At 45.0% G+C, this 23372-nt stretch overlaps 1 protein-coding gene across 1 annotated transcript in view; it reads left to right on the top strand.

The window, feature by feature from the left end:
• ABCA1 (ATP binding cassette subfamily A member 1) overlaps positions 1–23372 on the top strand; it is an 82584-nt gene that overhangs the window by 23086 nt on the left and 36126 nt on the right. Inside the window, exons 5-8 of the mRNA XM_026078663.1 lie at positions 7300–7421; positions 11098–11289; positions 18649–18735; positions 23293–23370. Coding sequence (XP_025934448.1) covers positions 7300–7421; positions 11098–11289; positions 18649–18735; positions 23293–23370 — 479 coding nt within the window. The remainder of the gene's footprint in view (positions 1–7299; positions 7422–11097; positions 11290–18648; positions 18736–23292; positions 23371–23372) is intronic.

Below are 23372 nucleotides of genomic sequence, written 5' to 3'. Positions count from 1 at the left end.
TCCGAGAGGTTTGCTTCCCATGGACCTCTGCCTTCTCACTGGAGTTTAGCTGACCCCCTTACAGGTACCTGGTGGCAGAAGGGCTGAGAAGCATAATCCAAACATTTCCTGTGCTAAGATGTATGTTGCAAGCACAGTCTGTTATTGACACCTTACAACAAATGTCCCTCTGTCTCCCCTTCCCCTCTTCCATCCCTGAATAGTGATTTGCTTAGGAAAAGTTAAAAATGCTGACAGGTACCTTCTTCTCATGTTCTGTGCCAGTCACAGTAGTTTTTGACAGTGTAAGTGAGGACCGGATAAATTTGTGTAGCATCTGAGAATCCCAGTGATTAAAATGGGTGTCACTGCTCAAAAAGCTGGCCCTACGGAGAGGAAGGACTCTCCGAGGTGCCTGTCCGCTGCGGCTGCGTTAGCACCTCCACGTACCCCAGAGTTGCCTGTTAACTTAGGATTCCCACCACAACCAGCAGGAAGGATGGGAGAAGTGCGCTTTCCACAGCGATGGGGGCCTGTCACACAGYGTTTGCCCTTTCTCTCAGGAGATATCCTAGCTGCTGGAGGTGCGGAAGCAGAGAAGCCGGGAGGCTGCCTCCTCCCTATCCACACTTCCAGGGAAGTCTGRAATGGCAAATAAGCGAAGGTTATAGGTGACGCTTACTTGGGTCTCATCTAAATATCTCCATGGACAACACAATTACGTGTCTGATTGCCAGAGAGCAGACAGACCTACAACTTACCATAAAAAACAGATCAAGCTATGGCTGCAGAAGGGGCAGCACTTTGCGGGCAAATTAGCCTTGTGTTTTTACATGAGCAGACCTTGCACAACAGGCCTGCTGAGCTGCTTGATTCCTTGTCAGCAAATCAGGGTAAGGCTGTGTAACATGCTTGGAGGACAGTTTTAGCTCCTGTCAGGATCAGCAGGCTCTGAGAGCTATTCCCACCACACAGGGGGAAGAATGCCTTATAGAAAAAAGAAATGTTAAAGCAAAGTAATTGTTTTAAAAAGAAAATCGTGTATCGCTCTGTCATGCCTTCTGGATGTGTTGCCAAGTTAGTTAGGGAAGTTAGTCAAGAGAATATAATGAAGAGAGATGAAAATTTGCCTCTGTGCCAAGCCTAGCACTGGCTGATCGGAAAGGTTTGCTTTTCATGGTCTGGGTCATTGGCTCGGTAGGGCACGACACTGTAACAAACTCAACAATAGGAGATTGCTGTTTCTTCTGGATGAGCAACAATTGCTTAGGGTCCTTCAGCCCTCAACTCTACTGCTGTTACTTATTTGAAAACTCGTTTTTATTTTTATGGGAAATAGCCTCAGAAGCCTTTTGACTGTAAATCACAATGAAGAACAATGGGTGTGAAAATCAGCTGATGGTAAACCTGGCTTATAAGTGTGCATCTGCCTGAATTTTTGAGAAGTACCTCCCAGATACTTCTGCACTGAAAAATTAATAGGGAATTCCAGTGTAAGAGTTCATTCTGCGACAGCACTTGAGTTGTGTGCTGCTCTGGTCCTTTGACTGGTGAGCATTTGCTAAACATTAGAGCAGATCTCTAATCAGAGTCCTCTTCAGGGTCACAGGCACTACCTGTATATTGCGACTGCTGGAGCTGAGACCAGCTCTGAGTCCTCCAATAGCCTCTTGGTACACTTGCATCTTGCAACAGGTCTTGCTTCTGGGGGCGCATGACCGAACAAGCTTTTCCTTGGGCAAAGCAATGCCTGTGGGCGAAAGCACCCTCTTCCATGATGGRGGAGCCTTGCAGCCTTGTCCACTGGCCATGCCCAGACATCATGGAGCTGTCTTGCACAGCCTTGACAGCACAGTGTGCAATTGAATTAGCAGGGGGGTATGTGAAATATTGCTCTCACTTGAAAGCACCGTGAAGGTGCCCCATGCCTGCCTCGTTTTCTGTAGAAGTGGAGTTTTGCCTGAATAGGCACCATGAGTCTGAAACCTTTGTGCCTTGCAGCTGTTTATCACTCCCGCTGTAGGAAGAGAAGCATGCACTAGCTGCTCACATGCCACTCTCTTCCTTGTACTGCTCCTTCTGTTAGCTGGTAGAGACAGGTGCCTTCACTTGTGCTGTGCTGGGAATGCACTTACCGCTCTCAGGTATCTCCTTCAGGCACTTACAGAAACCTGCTGACTTGAAGGAATGAACCTAAAGCTTCTTGTACCCCATCCTGTTCCACTGCTTCATCTCACAGCGATGCCTTAATGCTGCTCGTCGGGCAGCCCCATTGTTTTCATATCAATGGTCTCTGCAATAAGAAATTAAAGGTCATAATTTAACTCCATAATTTAACTGTTACCTTGGTGCTTGGCTATGAGGAATGCAGGCTTAGCCAAAGGCTAGAAAAATCCACCAAACACAATGGACGTATAGAAAATCACATAACTGTTTTCTGCCTTGAGTGTTCCATCAATGGACCCTGAAGTCCCTGAAGATAAATAGTCATGCTTATAGGCTAGACACATTGCCCTGTTTTCCTGTTAGCTTCTAAATTAACTTATAACATGAATCTCCCTGCCTTCACCAGATTTCTTGTAGGGACTTAGGCCACATGAAGCTGGGAAGTAAACAGTAGATACGCCTGTCACACTCTTTTCAGTCACCCTAAGGTAGTTTCACACTAGCTGAAAAATCTGGTTTATTTAGATTATGGGCACAAACCTCAAACTAAAGTCGTCACACCTGGTAAGCTTGATCATCTGTAGTGGATTAAGATATGTTGGAATACAATTTACATGCTTTTTATTTTTAGGAAGCAGTTTTCAGTGTGTGGAAACCCTAGCCACACTTTTCATGGGGCTTTGTTATTTCTACTCTATTGCTCATTTTTTAGTGACTGTGCATCATTAAATTCTGAAGGAAGGTATGAGCCCTTTGTGCTTCCAAGTGAACCAAAGTAAAAGGGAGAGAAGTATGTCCAGAGGAGAGCAGTCCTATTCTGTAACCTGTCTGCAAGGGATTTTTTTAATCCCACCTGTCTATGAAGCTTCTCAGTATTGCTGGAAATAATCGTTTCTTGCTGTGGAACCAGTGGTGGTCATACTACTAGTAAGAGCAGCAAATTAAAACTGATTCCAGGGTGTAGGTTCTTCTGCTCTTTCATGCATTTAGCTACCTTTAGAGCTTGTGAGAGGAGCTGGGAATGTGTTTCCAGAAAATGAGAGCATAAACCTCTGAGTGACAGTGGAGTCTGTATAGGCTACAGAGACTTTCTTCATCCTACAAGCAGTGCTTCACTTCTGTTCTGCACAGAAAGGAAGCTTAATTTTTTCACGCTGCTTCTCATGACCCCGGATAGCAGTGTCTTGCTATTATTTATAGTAAATATTTATTGTTCTGCACTGCAGTTTAACCAACAAATGTATCGGTTGTAAAGGTTCTGTTTTTCATTGCTGATTCATATAGATCTCTTCATCCCCTTGAGCAGATTTTTCTGTTGTTGTCACAACAACTGATGCTCATTCCAGAAATGATCAGCCTAGCTCTGTGCTCAGGGATGAAGGTGCTGGAAAAGGTTGGGCTGCCAGGAAATTGTACATCTTAAGCAGATGACATATGTCAGTCCTGAAGGAGTTGCTCTGCAATCTGAAAATCCTGAATTTCTGTTTTCCGTGCACAGAACTCTGCCCCAAATATGGGTTTGAACTGAGCAGAAGGCGAAGGCAGCGATCTCCTTCATGAAGTCAGTATCTGTGAAACGTTGCCGCATGTGGTTGTCTAATCCTGACTTGTGATTTTAGAAAGGAAGGGTGGTTTTGTGGTTGAGGCACAAGACCGCCAGCTCCGGGAGCTCTTGGTTGTGCTACAGACTTCCTTAGGCGACGGCGGGGAGGTCCCTGGCTTCCCTCTGCTCCAGTTCCCCATGTGCAAAATGGACTTCTTCCCTCCTGCTTCTTATGGATAGGGATGGCCTCCTGCTTTGTCGCTGCACAGGTCCCAGCGTGTCTCTAGGCAGTGCCTAACGTGGACCTACGCATTGTGGGGGCTATTTACATGGCATATAAGCTAAGCACGTGTTTAAGTTCTCTGCTGTTCTGCTGTTGTTCCTTTTGGGACTTGGGGTTGGAATTATAAAAATGATCTTCCATAAGGACCATCTGCCTCAGTATTTCTTCTGCTGCTGAGAGAGCAAACTGCAGACACGTATCTAGCCACTGAACCTCTGCGGCGGTTCACGTCCGATTTGACCTGTGTGTTATGGCTCGGCCTGGCCTCAAATTCATATCCGCGTCTGTGCTTTAGGGCTCATCTTAGCTTCTGGGACCTGAGGTCTCAACCAGGAGGCCGCAGGCTGCAGYGCTGGTGGTGAGGGAGCCTGCAGGCCTGTGGTTCTCCTGCTTTTCYCTTGGAAACGAAGGGCAGAAGGGGCTGCCCTTCCACGTGAGCAGAAGAGTGCGCGGAGGAATTTGTCCCTGGGGTGAGATGTGCAATCAGGATGCTGCAGCTGGAGTTACCCTGTGTCGGCCGAACTGCGGTGGCTGGCCGTAGGAACGCTGATGGTCAACCTCAAGCGTGAGAGAAAACGGGCAAGTTAAATCCTCAAGTTTGAGCTGACACGTTTTTACCTCACGTTTCTTAAGTAACTTGATAGTGTGTCTGAACTTTTATGGCAGGAAAATATTGCAGTAGTTAGCCTCGGGTTCTGAAATGTGTTCTTCTACTCCAAATGTTTGCATTATTAGGTAAGTTTGGCATTAGTTTTCAAAAGACTTGTCTGTTTCTTTTGTTTTCTATTTTTGGAGCAGTTCTTTTAACTAATGCTCTCGTATTTCCTTAGGCCCTAGTGGGCAAGTAATCTTGGAGAGAAGAATGGCTGTTTTCAAGAGGAAACCTCTGTTAACTCTCATCTTTTTCAAGTATTCAGGGCAGGAATTTAGACTGATTGCACTGTGCGGCGCCTTTCCGTGGTTTCACGTGCAAGTCGTTATGTAARCCTCCGTGATTTGGGGGGGTATGTGAGGAATTTTGAGCTTGGAGACACCGAGCCACAAATGCTAGAAACAGGGCCAGATGGAGGGAGAAAATGCACAGYGAAAAAGGCTAGCTTTTTGTCTAGGGTAGCGCAGCCGGACCATGACATTGGTCTCGCAGAGCTTTCACTTACGGTCTCAGGCAGACGAGGGTCAGGCTCAGCAAGCACAGGTCCACGTCGAGTCAACTGGAAGCTAGGCGTTGTTCCACGACGAGTTTCGGTAGCTTTATGTTTTGTTCCAAATCGTAATGAAAACCCCTTCAGATGTTTGCAAAAGTTTTCTTGGAAGGCAGTTTTGATTTTCAGCAAATTCCGGTCCTGAGCAAATACGAAAATACTGGGCATGATAAAAAGGGAGGGAAGAAACATTCTGCTAACACCTGACTGGTTAATTACAGTTTTGGAAGGAGGTAGCTTCTTTGTTACTCCCCRTTGTGATTACAGGCAGGTCAGCAGGAATCCAGATGTAGTTCAAGTTGCTTTCCTGCAGTTACCTATAGAATATGTTCCCGGCCAAGAAAATCCTGCTTTCACGTGGTAGAAAAAAAAACACTCAAGAAACCCAAACAACAATGAGGAAACAGAGGAAAGTAGGAGATTTATTGGGCAGTTAGATTTTTTTTTTTAATAAGGTGTGTGGCCCTTTAAGAGGAATTTGAAAAAATACTCTAAATAGAGACAGGCTAAATGAAAAAGCTTGCAAACATCTGATCTTCGCATGCCAGTGTGCCAGCTACCCCCTTCAGCCAGCTACCCCTTTGTCCGTCTGAGTTTCCGAACCGTTGATTTTCTCACTAAAAAATAAACAAGCTGCAGAAGTGTTTAGGGAGTTCAGTGCGTTTAGGAAATAGCAAAGGAATCAGGGTGGGGGGGAATTTTTGCTCCGGTTGCCACCAAGGCGGGTGCATTAGCGTGTGCTGGGGGGAAAAGGCTGATTTATATTGTTGGAGGAGCCGGCTCTTTTCTTGTTGTTTTTTTTAATCTGGGCTAGGAGAAGGGAGCCCTGGTTGATTTTTGTTGGCAAGGTGCGTTTAAGTGTTTCCACAGCGCGGTCAGAATGAGTATATGGCTAAGCTTTCTTGCTGGGCAGAGCCGAGGGAGAGACTTTCATCCTGAAGTAACCTCCTCCGCGTTGCCTCAGCCCGGGGTGGTGATTACTTTTCGCGCACGCAGAACAAAAAGGCGAAGGGGAATTGGTAACTGGATATGTGGACTAGAGAGCAATGACCGTCGGTAACCCCGGCGTGCTTCGTGCCGCCCGAGCAGCGCGCGCCGCTTCCTTTCCCGCGGCCGCCCGTGCTCGCGGCTGCCGTGGCCGGCCCGAGCGGAAGAACCAGCGCGATGCCTAGCCGGGTGACTTGGCTTCGCCGGCGAGCCTTCGCCCCCGCCCCGTCCCGTGAACCCTCTTCCCACAGCTCCCCTGCCATAGCCGCGGTCCCGATCATCGCTTATTTAAGCATAATAAGGAGAGAATCAGTCTTTAAAAAAAAACAAAAACAAAACTTTAAAACAAAGAAACACCGTGAGAGCCAGCTGCTTAACCTCCAGTTTTCTCACTTCAATTCTGTACGTGGATTATAATTTCCAGATGATTCCCCTCTGCTGAGGGAGAGAAGCAACTCTATTTTAAAGCCAAGAGCTGAAATACTAATGGCTTCAGAAGGTGAAGCTTTAAGAGAAGAAAATGTAATAACAAAGCATTTGCAAAATTATATTTTTTGCCAGTGCAGGCAAGGCTGCTTTCTAGGTCTGCCTGTGATTTCTGTATCATCTGATAACTGTATGCCTGCATATGTCAGACTTTGAAATATTTTTTGGTAKAGTACTACTAGCAGCAATTATTAGCATAATTAAACACACAATCTAGTAAATCTCTCAGCAGCCTATGCACCAGTTCAGTCCTGCTTTCACTAATAGCGCAGGGATTAAGTGAAGCCTATTCTTTGTGCAAGGCTAACGTTGGAGCAGGTTTCACCCACAGGGGGAACAGCTTGGCCTGCTCTGTCTTTTCCGTGTCTGACARCAGATGGTATGTGCAAGCTGAGCTTAAGTAAAGGTGTTCAAGGGAAACTGGTTTTAAAGATTCTGTTTTTGAGGTTAAGACATCACGGTTTGGCCACATCTCTGAAAGCTGCCATGTTTCAGAGCATTTTGCCCACAGCTCCTCTTTTTCTTTTGTGCTACAGTTCATGTAATTCCCTTTCCCCCATTTGTCAGCTTTTGCCTTTCCTGTTCAAAGCTCTCAAATTAGTTTCCTTTGGCTTTGCCCTGACYGAAACGTTGCTTGTTTTGTCACCTTCCAGACTTGAAACTCCGGGATTTCCTGGTGGACAATGAGACGTTCTCAGACTTCCTCCATCGTAATGTGTCCATGCCACCGTTCACGGTAGATGAGCTGCTGAACGCTGAGGTCAACCTCCGGCAGGTAAAGAGCACTTTTGGCTGTTACAATAATAGTTAGTTTATTGTTTGTTTTACCATAGTGCCAAGATCCGTAGTATAGGACCCTTCTGYGCTGGGTGTTGTACAAACACAGAATAAAATGTAATTGCTACTTCTCTCCCTTGCCCTCACATTTACTGCCTGCCTTAGCTGTAAGCTATAGAAGCACTCTGAGATCCACATATAAATGTTTGATTTGCGTGAAAAATAGCCTAGAACTCTGCAAGCTAAAGAGAATTTCTTCTTTCCTGTGTTTTTTGTTTTTTTTCCCCCCCGAAGTAAAACATTAATTTGTCTGCCAGTGCTGTTTGAACTGTTCTACATCAAGTAGAAGAAAGAGTGTTTTTGTTGTTAGGTGGCTCAGTGTGTGCTCAAGGACAAGGTGTCTGTCCCAGGTGTGTGGGCACGCTGCGTGACGCTGGGTGCCGTGGACACCCGGGCAGGGGAAGGAGGCATGCTTTTGGGTTTACGGCTGGCTCTTCAACAGAGGCAGCGAGCTTGAACATTATGTAGTACAACAGGGTCCTGATCTCAAGGGAAACCCCTGCGTGCTGCCGTAATTGTCTTCCTAAACATAGGCAGCCGTGACAGTGGGCTGACCGATGGCTTTTGATGGCTGTCTGTCATCGTCAGGATCAGAACATCGTTCTTGTCGGGCTAGGTGAATTCGTCCGCTTCTGCCAGCACCCTTTCTACTGCAGAAGTCAGGACTGGTGGCTTCAGGCTTCAGAGGAGGACCTACGTTCCTCTCAGTGCAGTGTGACTGTGCAAAAGGAGAAGGAAATCCCTTCCGCTTCCCAAATCCAGATCAGATCTTTTGCTCTGAAGCGTAGTGATTAATGGTCCTTTCAGACTTTGTCTCCATGCAGTTACATTTACTGGCCCCCTTCACACAAATTGTCTCATTCTTTAGTGAAATTTATGAAGCCGTATGTTTCAATGTCCTTTGGTAATTACTCCTACAAGTTAAAGATATGTTGTGCTTTAAAAAAAAAAAAAAAAGGAAAATATCTTATCTGTTTTAAGACACAAGTTTTATTTGTCTTGAAACAAATTTGCCTGAAATTCATGCTAGAATAAAGCAGGACCCTGTTACAGATTGGTCTACAGGGATAACCAGAAGGCTACAGCCACAACATACTCATTTTCCCTAAGTGATGGAAAGGCAGAAAGATTTCTATATAGGCAAAGGAGCTAGCCCTGATCTTTTGTCGTGTGACTACCATATTAAGTCATCCATGCTAGCAATAGGAGAGCCAGCAGAAAGTGAGAAAAGTCTAACCTTTATCTATGTGACGTATCTCAGTAAAGGGGTAACCAGTGAGCTAGATTTTGCATGAAGGATTTTAGCTTTGTCCTTGTTAGTAGAACAGTCTTGCGCAGATCCTGCCRTACGCTGGGAGTGACGTGTAGTCTTGTGGCAGTCTGTGCTATGGGGTGGCAAGAGTAAACCTATGCAATGTGGCAGCAAGCAGCAGAGGAGAGCAGCAGGCCACCAGATCTTGCCTTAAGCACTCTCCTAGTACAGYTCATATCTGAAAGGCAGAGCAAGCTCCTCCTGCAGGCTGACCAAGTCAAGGCTGTTTGGTCAAGCCTTCGCTGCTGCCCTTGTGCAGGTGCCGCCAGACAGCTATAATGTGGCTTGGACCGTGGGGCAGGTCCTGTCCCAGCGAAAAGCAGCGGGGAAGCGGTGCAGACCTGGGCGAGGGCTGCGGTGCTAATCAGCAACCCGTTCTGGAGGACACTGAGGGGTACATGATTGCAGCCAGGGTGCGTGCTGCCAGGAACAGGTCTCCCTGCTTGTGTGCAGCAGGGCTAGTCCCAGGTGACAACAATGTGGTCAGAGAGCACAAAGTCAAGCCACCTGCATCTGCTTTCTCAAACACTTCCATGAATGTCTCAGAAATTAGCCTGACATTTTGACAGTCCTTAGGGTATTTAATCTGTCATTTATCATGTATTCTCCTATTGAAAACGCCATGGCTTCAGGTGACTTGGAACTGTTGCAGAGACCTGACTTGGTGTGACTGGGTGGTTTAATTTTGGTGAGGGTCTCAGGGCCTTTGTTTCAGGGTCATGTACTGCAGAACTCCTGCATTTGGAAAAGTGGCTTCTTTCTGAAAGAGCTTAAAACCTGAGTGAAAAGGATGGATGGCCACAAGGGATGGTGGAAGCGTTGCTCGTTCGCATTTTTTTTGTGTGAGGACCTGAGGCACTTTGAGACATTGTTTTTCTATATGCCCCCGCAAAAGAAGCTGTTGCAGACTGAATCCAAGTCTCTTCAATGTTATTCTAGTGCCGCCAGCCACAGGAATATCCTTTCTTCAGCATTGCTATGGTGGTGGTAATATCACTGCTGGCAGAACATTTCTAACAGGCCAGCCTTTTTGATGCAAGAGCTCTTCCATTTGTTCAGCTGAGTGTGCAGTCCAGCAACATCTTATTTTTGGCATATGGATGCAGACTAAAGTTAAAGGTTTGCTGAAGTGTTGCATTATAAATCTCTTGCCCCTCATATCATCTGCTTCTTTTCTGAGCATAGTGCATATTTTTCTCCCTCTGGATTGTTGATACCCTTTTGGTTTTGAAAGACAAGAACATTTCCTCAGTCTTGCTTATCACTATGATTCAGGAAATGTTAATTCTTTTGGGGTGTAAATTGATCTTCTTTACTTGTTGCTGGAGGTTGAGTAATATACGTTGGGTATTACAAGAGGACAGAAAGCAGACAGGAAGCATAAAAGCTGTTTGCTATGAGTTTGTATTCAAACTGTTCACTCTGCCTCTGTCTAGCATCAACAAACCCCCTTCTCCCCAAATCCCAGATTTTTCCTGTGTTTATCACCTGTATGAAGTGTTTGCCATTCTTTGTTTAGCAGACCCAAATCCACTACTGACGCTATTGAAGAAATTTGGCCATCAGGTTTGCAAGGGACCTGTGATCATTCAGAGCAATTTTATGCATTTCCTTCACCAGTAACGTGGTTAACTGTGGATGAGTAAACCTTATCCACATGCAAGCTATCACCTCCAGCAAAATATGCCTGTGGAAGAAGACTCTAAGATCTGGTTTCTTGTTTGTTGCAGTCAGTAAATTAATTCTTTCTTTTGCTGGTACATTATCTGCCCCAAAACACTGCAAAATGGTTCTCTCAGCTCTTACTGAAGGGATATGTCAGAGCTAAGGGAGAAGATCCTGATTCAGAACAGCACAGAGTATGTGCCTGGCAGATAATATCTCTCAGGAGTTTGGGACATAGGTCTTTTGCCCTTCACATATATTTGCCAGACTTGAGTCTGATCACAAGCCTTACTTTGTCTCCATGGCTCAGTTCCAAGAAGACTGAAGATTGGGCAACACGTGTAGCCTTGGTTTGAGCAAATGACTGCTGTGGAGGGCAGGGTTACTGCTGCTCGGACATGTGTGTGTAGAAGTGGAGAGAGACCTGCCTCCCCCAGAACTCTTTCCTCTGGTACTCAGCAGGGAAACATGCTTTTTTGGAATTCGGAGTTGCACATGGGTCAGGACCATGTAATTTGTAGAGAAAAATGCCCTCTTCCCAGTATCTTGAAAGGTTATGAATGGCTGGTTCTGTCTAGGTGATAACTGACTTTATGCTGTGAATGTTTTATCAAGGGAGATTCATATGCTTTTCCAGGTCATTGTGTCTGGCTACCGAATGCGACTGCAAGATCTCTGCAATGCCTCAACATTGTCTGAATTTCTTACAATCCAAAACCAGACAGTGGCTATGGACTTTGAAACCTTCGTTTGCAGCTTACCAAAGGAAAAACTCCGTGCAGCCGAACAAACCTTCCATGCTAACCTGAACCCTTTCAAACCTCTTCAGGTGAGTGCGCAAGTCACAGCTGTGGGATGCCACCACTGAGAACTGTGGCATTTCTTCAGGGTTTCAGTCTAGGGATTCATCCCTCTGTTTTCAGGGTGAATTGTTCATTAGCAATAAGAAAGAAGAAAGACGGTCTCGATCACTGAAACCTGAAAAACCAGGCTTCTTCCTGTCATCCTTTCTGCTGCAGTGTGTTACATGCAGAGTAGCCTGTAAATGTGTGTGGTCTGCAATTTAATTTGTCAAGAGGGAAATATTTATGCTGCGTGGTAACAAGCAGACTATTGATTGTCCCTGTATTTTGGTCAGATGTTGTATCTCAGCAGGAACAAACCCAGAAGTTAGGCAGACACATGCATGCTAGAAGCATCACCATCTGCCTTTACTGTGGGGCCCATTGAGTGTAGAAGCTTATGGCCAGTGGCTGGCCATAACCTTTGAGTAGGTTTAATACATGCAAAGAAGAGTCTAATTTTAAGGCCCTGTTTGAAAGATTGTCCAACTGAATAGACTTTGGAGCAAGAGCTAAATAACTGAACTTCGTGCAAATACACTATTTAGGGGGTGCTTGGAGACTGGAGCAGACTTAGCTGTTTATCTAGGAAACCCCAGTGATGCTTTCACAATATCTGGATCAAATACAAAAGTTTTGAGGAAGTTAGTACTGGAAGTATCAGTAGAGAGAAGATGGGACCACAGAACCCACTTTGTTTTCCAGTAAAACAAACACTCTATTGTCTGCTGTGGAAGAAATAAACACTTCTGCTGTGTGAGTTTCCATATTTGATGTGCCTTTCAGGACAGAAAGTCATGTACCACTTGCGTGGCGTGTCCACAGTCAAAGAGGGTGATTATCAAATGCTGGAATCTTGTTACTCTTCAGCTCAGTAGATAGTGGCCAGTTACTTCTCTCTGTAGCTCATTTTCTGTTTTCTGTGCGTCCTCCATGTGGATGTTTTCTTTCCTGCTGGGAGAGCAAGCTAGTCATAAGTGTAAAGAGGTGATAGCACTAAAATAATCCCCATAAAAAAATGAGCCGTTCTGAAAACTAATGACCCTAAGCTGTTCCTTGTGTTTTGGTTAAACATATATGCATGCATTTACTTTAAATGATTGGGAGATGCTGGAATTTTGGACTGAATGTGGTGAAAGTGGCTGGCTAGTGCAATTCAGCACTGGTCTGCTGAGCCCTGCAGGGAGTCAGTACTGTTTTTCTCATTTAAGAAAGGCTCTACCATTTAGCTGACAGAAGCAGATACTGAGTGTATCTACATCTGTGTTGTTTACTGGTGAAAGAAAGAAGTCCTAAGCCACTCTGATTGTGCCACTTGGCAACAGCAAAGTAGATTAAGACATTATGTGCAATTTTGGGGACTTCTGAGAAGTTGGCTCATGATCTTGGCTTCAGAGAAAAAAAGCTCTTAAGTCCTGAAGTCAGCACTACTAAACCTGCTGGGTATTGTACACCGTCTTGCAAAAGTCCACAGTTTTCTTCAGAAAAATGTCAAAGGATTCCCTCTCGTTGAGGCTTCTGTAATGCCTCAGTGAGTGAACTAAAAAACACTGGCTTTGATGTGGCCATGCAAAATGAATAAATTACCCTAGGATCATGATCAACATGTTTGAAACTTAGTGGCTTTAAAGGCTAAAAAGTGCCTTGACCTGCAGTAACATCTTTGGACAAAGCGGGAACGTTCTGTTCTTGAACAAAGAAGGCTTTGGACTAACAGCTTATCGTTAAAGGCACTGCGGGTCAAACCTTGGACATGCACAGTGAAGCTGGCATGCACTTTATCTACTACACAGCCTGTAAACCAATGCCAACAAGTTGATAGGCCCAGAGATTTATTTTTAATTTTTTACTTAATCCCCTAGATGAACTTCACAGCATGGCATGTCAGTAAGTAAAAAATGCGGCCAATTCAAATAGAGGTGTGCAACAGAAATTTGGAAGCAGATTCTGATATCGTGTAAGTAGACTTTGGCTCCACTGACAGCAATAATTTTTGGAGAGGCAGAGAAAAAAATATTAATATGATTCAGTGAATGCAATTAGGGTAAAAGGGCTTGCAGCAGCATGCAAGAATTGTATAAATTCAGCACTTAAACTGTTTTTTCTGGCACTTATCTGGGTAGTCGAGTGGCTGTAGTTTGGTGAGCACTGCAAGACACATCCAGAAGACTCAGCCCAGCACCCAGCTTCTTTTTCCGGCCCCTGTGCATTCCTGTTTGTTGTTCCCTCTGCAAGACCATGTGTGAATTGCATCAGGGAGCTGATCCGGATTAAAACTGACTGACCTGATTGTGTGGTTGCACAAACATTTGTGCTGAAAAAAGCAGGGGAGGATGCAAGATTGAGAAGTGGTCAGGGTGTGTGAGTATGTGCGTGTGGGTTGAGACCCCTGCCTTTCATGTCAACACCTGTTTACGCGCGCTTAAATTGTTTGTGCCTTTGCAGCCTGAGGAGAACAAGAAGCGTTTTAGGCAGCTAACAACAAAATGGTGATTATTAGCAAATTATGGACAGAGCACAGTTTTAGAAAGAGAATTATCAAGGGTGCACAGTGAAGTGTATCGGCTGTGAACATCACAGTACTGTTAAGGGAGGTGAAAAAAAGCAAATAAACGCTTGTTTTTGCGCATCTATTCCTTTGTTCTATGAAGAATAGCCCAAAGATTGTCCAAACAGAAATAGTACAGTAAAGACAGAAGGTCTTCTAATTAAAATATTACAACAGGATTTCTTGCTGTACCCCAATCTATTGTATGATTCTTTCATTTAACGTCTCAGTTCCTGCTCTGTAGAGTGAGAGAACAGATAGAGCCATGCTCACAGAGGCATGGTGAGGAGATTTGAGTGCCTTTCCTTATTCTTTATCATGCAAGAGCCTATTCAGGGAGAGGCATTTATATGGAAACCCAGCGGAGTATCTGGGAGTAATCACAGGGAGCCGAGGCAGAGGATCAACCTTCCTTTTTGACTGAGCGTTCGCATCACTAGAAGCAGCTAACATTCCTAAAAGTCAAGTTCTCCTTTCCAGGACCCACATGTCTTAATCTTCATCCATCTTATAGAGCCTTTTTGGTCAACAATAAGGACTGCCCTGTGCGGTGCAGGACACCCTGTGCAAGTCACCTGAGGGCACAGCTGTCCCTCATGAGGCTTACTTTGCACCAGGGGCATTCAGTGAGATTAAGGTGGGCCAGGAGGAGCTGATTTGAGAAGAGCAGAGAGAGGAACAAAACCTTCTAACCCTAAATACACTAATTTCCTTTTCAGCTTTCTCCCAGTGCCAGGAGAGCTGTTCTCCCGTGGAAGAACCATGCAGTTTGGGGAAGGTTACAGGCACCCCTGGTTAGTGAGAGCAATGGCAGTAAGTCAGAGATGTCCCACCTGGCTGGTGCTGTCATGGGTGGGGACTGTCATACATCATAAAATTACCTGGCTGTGGGATGACCTTTCTTTCTGCGGATCTCCCTAGTTTTGAAATCAAGTCGACAGGGGTAACTGACAAGAGATAACTTAAATTGATCATGTGGGATTGCATCTCTACAGTGCTGCCTAAGAAGGGCTTTCCATTGTTCTTTCCAGTGGTGTGGGTCTGTAATAAGCCATAAATATGTTGTGGTTTGTGTGCTACAGTGGTCCTTGAAGGAGTGTGGGTGAGCACATGAAAATGTAATTGTTTTTGTCCCTTCATTGTATGGGTGGTATTTTGTCATATGGTTATCATGAACTAAGCATTGACTAATAAATACATTCCAGTTGACAAATGGCTTTAGAAAAGGTCTTTTAATGTAAATACAAGCTGCAATTGAACTTGTGGCTTTCTTTGCTCTTTTGAGTGTTTCAGGTCAAGCACAATGGTATTTACAGCTGTACTTTGGGATTTCCGCTCTTAGGAAAGAAAAGGAAAAAAATTAAAGCACATAATTTTTCTGCTAAGTGAAATAATAGTTTTGCTACGTGTAAAGTTTCTACTAAGATCAGTTTAAAGTTGTAAGTATTTCAAAGAAAACTTGACTAAGTGGTCTCGTTTAGCAGAAGCAATTAGCTGTTATGTTGCAGATAGTGGCTGAATTTTGTCATGACCTCCCAACACCTCAAACACAGATGCATCCTACTGCATGTTAAATTTGTAAGTTGGTCATCCTTTCTAGTGGGAGCTGACAGGTGGACTTAGTCAGGGTTTGTCTTGACTGTGCAGTTGACTGGTTAGCTCAAGTATTTGTCTCTATTTTGAGCCTTGTAGCATGCACGCACAAGCACACAGACTGCACATGGTAAAACACATCACTCAAGGGAGTATTACAAAGTTGGCTACCCTGAAAGATGAGCGTAGGTGAGGGCATGACTTAATCAGCCACTAAGACTATGATTGGACAGGGCAGCTCTGTTCAAATACTGCTAGAACTTTAAGGCCTTTCCCTATCCGCCTAGAAAGGACAGGCAATGTTTTCCAGCATTTCACTGGGAAAAAAATCATTGCTCCCCTTACTCCAGTGCAGACGCCTACCACATATGCTCTCACAATGGGATCAGTCTTACTTGAGCTACGCTGAATTTAGAGGGCTCTTTTTAATGTAATGAATGTTGGTGCCATTGCAAAGAGTTATTTTCCAGGGAAATCTGTGACGTGCTTGTCCGTATGAGGAAGACTGACCTCTTGTAATTCTCACTTTCTCCTTGTCTCAGGAGATGTGACTTGTAATCAGCTCTCTGAGTGAGTTTTTAGGGTACAAAGGAGGATGTTAACTAAAGCAAAATTCTCTCCATAGTGTGGCTTCATTGTACACTCTGTTAAGAAATGGACATGGGAGGTCCGTGAATTTGTAAGGGAAGAAGGGTCTAGTGGGGAGGGATGCTGCGTTTTGCTCCCACTTCTGGGCAGGTTTGCAGTCTCCTTGAGTTTTGTAAGATTTCCATACTGAGTCAGACCAAAAACCTGTTCAGCTCAGTGCCCCTTGGGTGCCACTCTAACAATGGCCTATAATGGACACATGAAAGAATGTAGGAATGAGGCAACAGCAATATTTCCTCAGAATACTCTCCTGGTCTTCAGTAGCTTGCAACTCACAAACTTCCCCAAATACTACTGGGATCTTGATGTTTAATAGATCTTGACAGATTTTTTTTCCCTTTCATGAATTTGTCTAATCCTTTTTTCAAACCTACTTTAACATTTGGTACCTACATGTTGTAGATGAGTTCTGCACTTTGACAATTGAGCTATGTTTGAAGTAACTCCTTTGGTTTATTTTAAACTGATTTTTGCACTGGAAGCTCTCTACTTCTTGTATTATGAGGCACAGTGAACCATCATCCCCTGTTCACATTCTCCATCCCCTTTGTAATTCTACAAACCTCTGTCATATCCTCTGTTCATCATTATGGGTCCCACTGGAATAACAGTGGTCTATTGTTCTCCCTTCGGAAGTCATTTGTATCTTAAATCATACTTGTAGCCTTTTTCTGTACTTGTGTTCTTTCTGAGATGGAGAATCCAAAACTGTACATAGTACTTCAGAGAGGGGAATGCACTGTGGATTCATATTGTTGTTGATCTGTCCTACCATTATAAAGTTAAGATCTCTCTTGAGTGGCAGTAGCTAGTTCAGAGCCATCAGAGGGTATGTAAGGGTAGAAGAACTGTCTTCTCCCTATGTACTATGTACTTTGCAGCACTGAATTTTGTCTGGCACTTTACCACCCAGTGTGTCAGCATGAGGTCCTTCACTAATCCTTTGCAACTGGCTTTTGACTTTCACTATTCTCAACCAAGTAGTATCATCAGAAAACTTTGTTCTCCTATCTCCCACCTTGTCCCTGAATCATTCTGAGTATGTTGAGCCGCACAGATCCCTGTGGATCTTGAGGTAAATGGAGTTGAGCAAAGCATGTCCATTGCATGCATGAACCTAGGGCTTTTTATCTCATCTTGTTGCTAAAGTGGTAGTGCAGCTGTGTAACTTTGATATTTATTAACTGTGTTTCTTCAAAAATGTCTTGAGAAGGACTTAGCCTATGGGGAATTTGATTTGCTTTTCTTTTAGCCCAAATAGTGAGTTTTGACTGAGACCCGCCATGACTTCGCAGCTGGCTTTAGTGCAGGCACTAACTGAGCACTCAGAAAAATTAGCTGGGTACAAACAGCCCAGCAGATCAGTGGAGCAGTGCCCACTTAGACCAGCTGACACTCTGACCAGCTGTAACCTCCCTCCAGCAAATCAGCTAGAGCATGTGAAAGCCTCCAGACGTTCAAGCAGCTTCCAAAAATTGCCCCAGAAAAGATATGAAAATGAGAAGTTTCAATCCAAAAGAAGTGTGCTAAAAAAAGGGGTTTGGCCATTCCTCTGTGTGTTACAATACTGTGACTTTAATGTGCTTTCAAATGCTGTAAAATGTAACTACTAATCTGAAGTCTTAGGAAATGGTTTTAATTCTGATTCCTCTGAAAGAGGGATTGTGTCCAAATTATTAGGTTAAAGAGTCTAGATGCTTCTTTTTCATGAAATGTTTCCAGTACAAGATAATGCTTTGCTACATCCCAGAAATAAGAACAGAAGAAAAACAAACAAACAAAATCCCACAAAAACCAGACCCACCAGTTACATGGAGACTAACTGGAAACAAAGAATTGTCTTCAATGCAATTGTCTGGGCAAGGAATTGCTAAAGCAAATATAGCTCCCTGAGAGCTGTGCTTTCGGAAAGCTGTCACTGTTTCCCTCTTGTGTGATGGGTGCATCAACTGTTTTGCAGAAGCTGGCTATTTTAAAATATGTGCTTGGTTTAGTTTGAAAACATCAAGGTCTGATGGAAGACTCTGGTGATGAGGAAGGAAATGAGATGTACAGTGGAGCAGGAGATACAGGGTTTCTGGGTTGACATCTATGGAGTCCCACTGAAAGCTTGTGTCTACCATGCGGTCCTTTCCTCCCTTGAATAGTTTGGCTTCCGCTGCCTAGTGTTGGCTTGCAGGATTTCAGGTCTGCCAACATGTTGCCCTGTAGGCTGTCCTTGTTTTGGGACCTGGAATGAAAACCATTCTTTGCACTGGAAGTGTAAGCGCATGCCTTTATCTGCTTTTATTAGGATGGCTCTGGTTACTATAACATCGGTGTACCTAACCTGTGGGGAAGGAAAGAAGTGTCTCCATTGCACTGTGGGGCCCTTAAGCCCAAGGCTGTTCAAGCTCAAGACTGCACTGAAATCCAGTTCTCGGGCTTCCCCATCGAGGACTCTGTCTTGTGGGCAGTTCTTCCTACAAGAAGGACTTTACAAGAATGTTTCCAAGAGTTTCATTTCCTGGTTTGTGCCTTGCAGTGACTTTCAGTTTCCTTTTCTCTTTTCTTGCAGAGACGGATCTCTTTCAATTCCTCCTTGTGGGATCTGTCAGAAGCCATGGAGGCTCTGACACAGAGCTTTGGGAAGCTTGTTAAAGAGGTAAGCTGCTCCTTCCTCTCAGAGGAACGCACTGCGCAGTTGCTGTCTGAGCCTGTTGTCGAGTACAAGGAGCACAAGTCTACTTGGCACAACTCAAAGTCAAGTCCAGGGCTGGTCTTGAAACTCCCCCCCTCTCCTGCAACCGTTCTCCCTGTGTTGGTAGAGACAGCACCCACTTTGCAGGCCCTTGGTGCCTAGAGCGCTGGATTACAAACACCAGAGGAGTTTTTGAGATGGGTGGCTAGAGATTGGGTCCTTGTGGGTGGAGTGAAAATTAAGAAGCTTTGTTCTGTGGGGTTCCCTTTCTCAGTGGTGGCATAACAGTTGCCTTTGCAATGTATCTGCTGACCAGCAGTATCCAGCAGACTGCATCTGGAGGTTTGCCTCCTTTGTAATTTTTGCACTTAGTTCCCAACCGTGGCCAGGGTGGTATGTGGTTGTAGCTATTGGTCTGTGAGTATGGTGAGGACTTGCATGTGGAAGAGATGTTGTAAAACAGTAGCTACAGGCTACTGCTTGCTCTTTGTCTTCGGATAACCAGCCTTTTGGGGCAGAGATCGTTCTTCAGGCTTTGGGTGGCACCCAATGCAATGGCATCATAACACTGGCTGAGAAGGGCTTTGGCAGAACATAAATAGCAATTTGTGCAGGCAACGTGACATTATAAAACCTGTGAATATCTGTTTCTGCAGGTGAAACGATGAATAAAAAAAACAAGCCCCACATGCCTAGCGTGAGTCAGAAGCCCAGATCTACTTTTTTTTGTTTGAGCCAGAAACTTATCTTCCTCGTTTCTTGGCTGGCTCTGACTTTGAAGTGCTGCTACTAGGCAAAAACATTCTCTCCCTCTAGCAGGAATCACAACCATCTAAACTAAACAATACCTCCTCCTCCTCCTCCTCCTCCTCCTCCTCCTCCTCCCCTCGCTCGCTCGTCCTCCGTGTATGTGCTGGAGCGCCGCGAGCCGTGAACGGCAGTAACCCGGCGAGCAGGCAGCGAGGAGGGTCACTTCAGGTTAGCGCACGCTCCGCTCCCGCGCAGGGGCGGCGGGCGGCAGGCGGCAGCCAGCGCCGCGCCAGCCTGCAGCTCCTGGCGCCCGTACCGCGCCGCCTCCCGCAACCTGCCGCCACGTCCCGCTTGCGGGGAAATTGAGAGCATTTCGAGATCGGCTTCAGTTAAGATCGCGGCGGAGCTCTTGCTGTTAGCAGCGAAGCTGCCCTGAGGAGCTTGGTTACAGCTGTTTCCCCTTACGTCACTTGGCTTGTTTTTTTTTTTTTCTTTCTTTCTTTCTTTTTTTTTCTCTGGGATAAAAATAATTGAAACCATGTGATGTTCAGTTTGCTGATGTGGCCGAAAACGTCCCTGGGTAACGTGCCTTTTGCTTGGCAACTGTTTTGAGTAGGAGTACCTTTTCTTCTGCCCTGTTACTGCGCAAACAAAGGCAGCTTTTTCCTCTGCGTACAGCGTGAGCCGCTCCAGATGGCTTTGACCGAAAGTTACTTCTTATTGTCTGGCAGGCTGATTTCTGTGCGAAAAGGAGGGACTCGCTCCCTTGTTCGCAGGGTAGCAGCTGGAGGGGTGGAGAGAGCTATTGTTTGTGCCACGTCTAGAAGCCTTTCTAGCAAGGAATTTTAATTAGAGAAGGGCCTGAGCAAAATATTTGTCTCTTGAGTATGGGATTGATCAGATCTGTGTCCTTGGGCTCTTTAAATGAGCCTCAGAGGGTAAATTAAACTCTGAGAGTGAGGGTAGCTATTAGGAAACCCTCAGAGTCAGGTCTGACTTCTGGGAGAAGAAACAGTCCTGTAACCCTTCAAAGGTGCGAGAGCTGTCAGGAGCAGCTCTGCACGTATATTGCTTGTAAATTTGCTGCTGTCAAAGGTGAAGCAATGCCACTTGCTCAAAACGTGTTTTAAAATTGTATGTAAACAATGGATTTATGCTAATGCAAGCCCTCTGCAAGATAGTTAACACTTCTTATGTTTGTGGGAATTAGCTGTCCTTTCTATTGGTGTAATTTTGCCATCTTATAGAGTTTATGGTACTTCAGGTAACACAGCTGACTTTCTGCTAAGGAAAAGGCCTTTGGATTGGGCACTGTAATAAACTGTCACTCTTCAAACACAGCACTGGCCTTTTGTTTTAGAAATCATCAAGCCCAAAATTCAAATGAGCTATGTTGTAACCAAGAAAAGCCGTTGCCATACATTTCTTTCCTTTCATGTCCCATGCTGTCAGTGTCCCAACAGTCGCACTGAACATGTGGAACCAGATTGAGTGGCACCATGTTGCAGACAAAGGCAGCAGTGAGTAGTCAGGAAATGAAAATATACTTAAAGCGGTAACTCTGGACACGTAAGTCCTGAATACCCAGGTTTTAGCTGTTCTCACAACTGTCTTCGATCATATCAGTATGTCATGTGTTTTTAGGCAGCTAAAAATAGAGGCTCCTTGCATATGTGACACAGAGTAGCTCTTGTTTAGCATCGCTGGAATTTTTGTCCAGATGTTGGCACATCTAAAGCATGCACAGTACTGCAAGTAAACACAAAGGGTCAGGCTTGTCCCTAGTGTAAGGCCAGTGACTCTGGGTGTGCTTACCTTGGGTGATTTTTGATTGAAATGTTCCAGGACACTGTCACTTTCTAGGTTGTCGGTGGCTGGCTTTGCCAACTCTCCTAGACTTTGATTACCTGCATTTTATTTAAACAAAGGTGACAAAACCAAGAGCAAAACTGAGAGCTGGGCTTCGACTGACTCTTTGTTATCGTCTCTGAAAACGAGGCAGCTGGGCCATAGCATCTGAAGTTGTTTCTGAAATACTTCTGATGAGCAATTACAATTGGGTATTTCAGCAGCTTGGCTTGCCCTTATTAGTGCATGTTGATGTTCTGGGCAGCACGGCAAAAACATCCCAGTTCATGTTGCTTGACATTTCAGTGATCAATAGCAGTCAAGAAATCAGATCAAATTCTAGAAAACATTAAGAAAGGAATAGAGAACCAAATGGAAGATTTTACTGGGACACTATATGAATCAATGGTTTGCCCTCCTGTTTGATATGGATTACAGATCTGGTCCCTTTGTCTTCAAAAGGGGTAGTAGAACTGGAGTAAGTTCAGAGAAGGACAGTGAGGACATCCAGAAATCTGGAATAGCTTCCACACAGGGAACAAATGAGCAGACTGGGACTTGTCAGCCTGTGAAAGAGATAAGTTGGAGATATGAGAGAGTTTTATAGATATATGAGTGGGCCGGAGAAGAGAGATAGAGGCTGACTGTTCACTGTCTCCTCCAATGCAAAAATTATGGCATCAAACGAAGCTAGCTGTAGTCAGGTTTAGGAGGAGAGGGAGGAGAGGTTCTTTCCAGAGATGTGGTGGATGCTAAGTATTTGCAGTTGTTCTAAACACTAGAAGTTTACCATGTAAGAAGTTTCTTGAGCGTTAGTAGATAGACAGAAGTTTCCTGAGCTGAAAATACTTGGAAGCTGGATGATTACTTGGGGGAAGTATCCTGCATTTTTGCCCTTGCCTTATTGTTTCATAGCATCCAYTTACTGTCCCCATCAGAGAGAGGTTACTGAGCTAAACAGACTTTTGGTCTGATCCAGTATGGACCTTCTGATGTTCTTATACCCAACYAGGGAGTCCGAGAATAATGGGCAGCGTAAACCAATACCCAAAATGTATTGTTTTTCCCATGTGGGGAGCTGGGCCCTGTCTGTGAGTAGAGATGTTGGTGCAATGTCTCAGGCTGGCCACCTGGCGCTTTTGTCCATGAYGTGTTGCAGGTAGATGGTTATGTCAGATGATGAATCTGGAGGGAGGTACAGATCGTCCCAGMCAGGTTCCAGTGTTGCATCTTTGTGCCTACTGTGGAGTAGAAAGGTTCATGCTGTGATCAGGCCCTCAGCTGCAGCTGGGCTTGTTTTCAAGGATTTTCTGGGAATGCTGTTGATACTGGGGCAGGGACAGTGATACTGGTCTAGATGGTCGAATTTTCTGCCTGGTGTGAATCAGTGGAGGTTTGCTGACCCTTGTGGAGTTGTGTCAGTTTACACCACCAGTGCACTGGGGCCTGCAGCTCTGAAAGGCTGCCTCTTTAAGAGCTGCAAAGCTGCATCTGATTAGCTTCTCTCATTCTTTATTATTTCCTTACTCTCCTCTGCCTTGCTCCACCCCGGATGAAGGGGATTCTGCAGGCTGGAATGTGAACTGTTGTGCAACRAGAACAAGAAGTGGCTTCCTTCCACGTGAGAGGGAATGGAGAGGAGGCAGGGAGGGCAGGAACCGTCCAAGATGTTGAAGGAGAAAAGTCAGAATAAAGAGCTTGAGATGGRGATAGTCTTTATGCATGCACAACAGATGCATTCTTCTACAATTCCCCCCTGTTGTGGGGGAAATGTGCTTTACCTAGCCTCTTGAGTTAGTGTTGCATCAAGTGGGATCTTTAGCTATTCAACAATAGATGTGTGATTCAAAGGAGAATGGCAAGATATTTTTCCTTCGCCAGCCCTGTTCCTATCCCTGTCTCCATTGCGATCTCCCTCTCCAGTTGCAGACCATGAAGAGCTGGAGTGACATGAGGCAAGAGGTGATGTTCCTGACCAGTGTGAACGCCTCCAGCTCCTCTAC

This window comes from Apteryx rowi, unplaced genomic scaffold, assembly GCF_003343035.1.
Source record: "Apteryx rowi isolate R43461 unplaced genomic scaffold, aptRow1 scaffold_113, whole genome shotgun sequence".
Taxonomy (NCBI): domain Eukaryota; kingdom Metazoa; phylum Chordata; class Aves; order Apterygiformes; family Apterygidae; genus Apteryx; species Apteryx rowi.
This window is presented reverse-complemented; position numbering and strand designations above follow the sequence as displayed.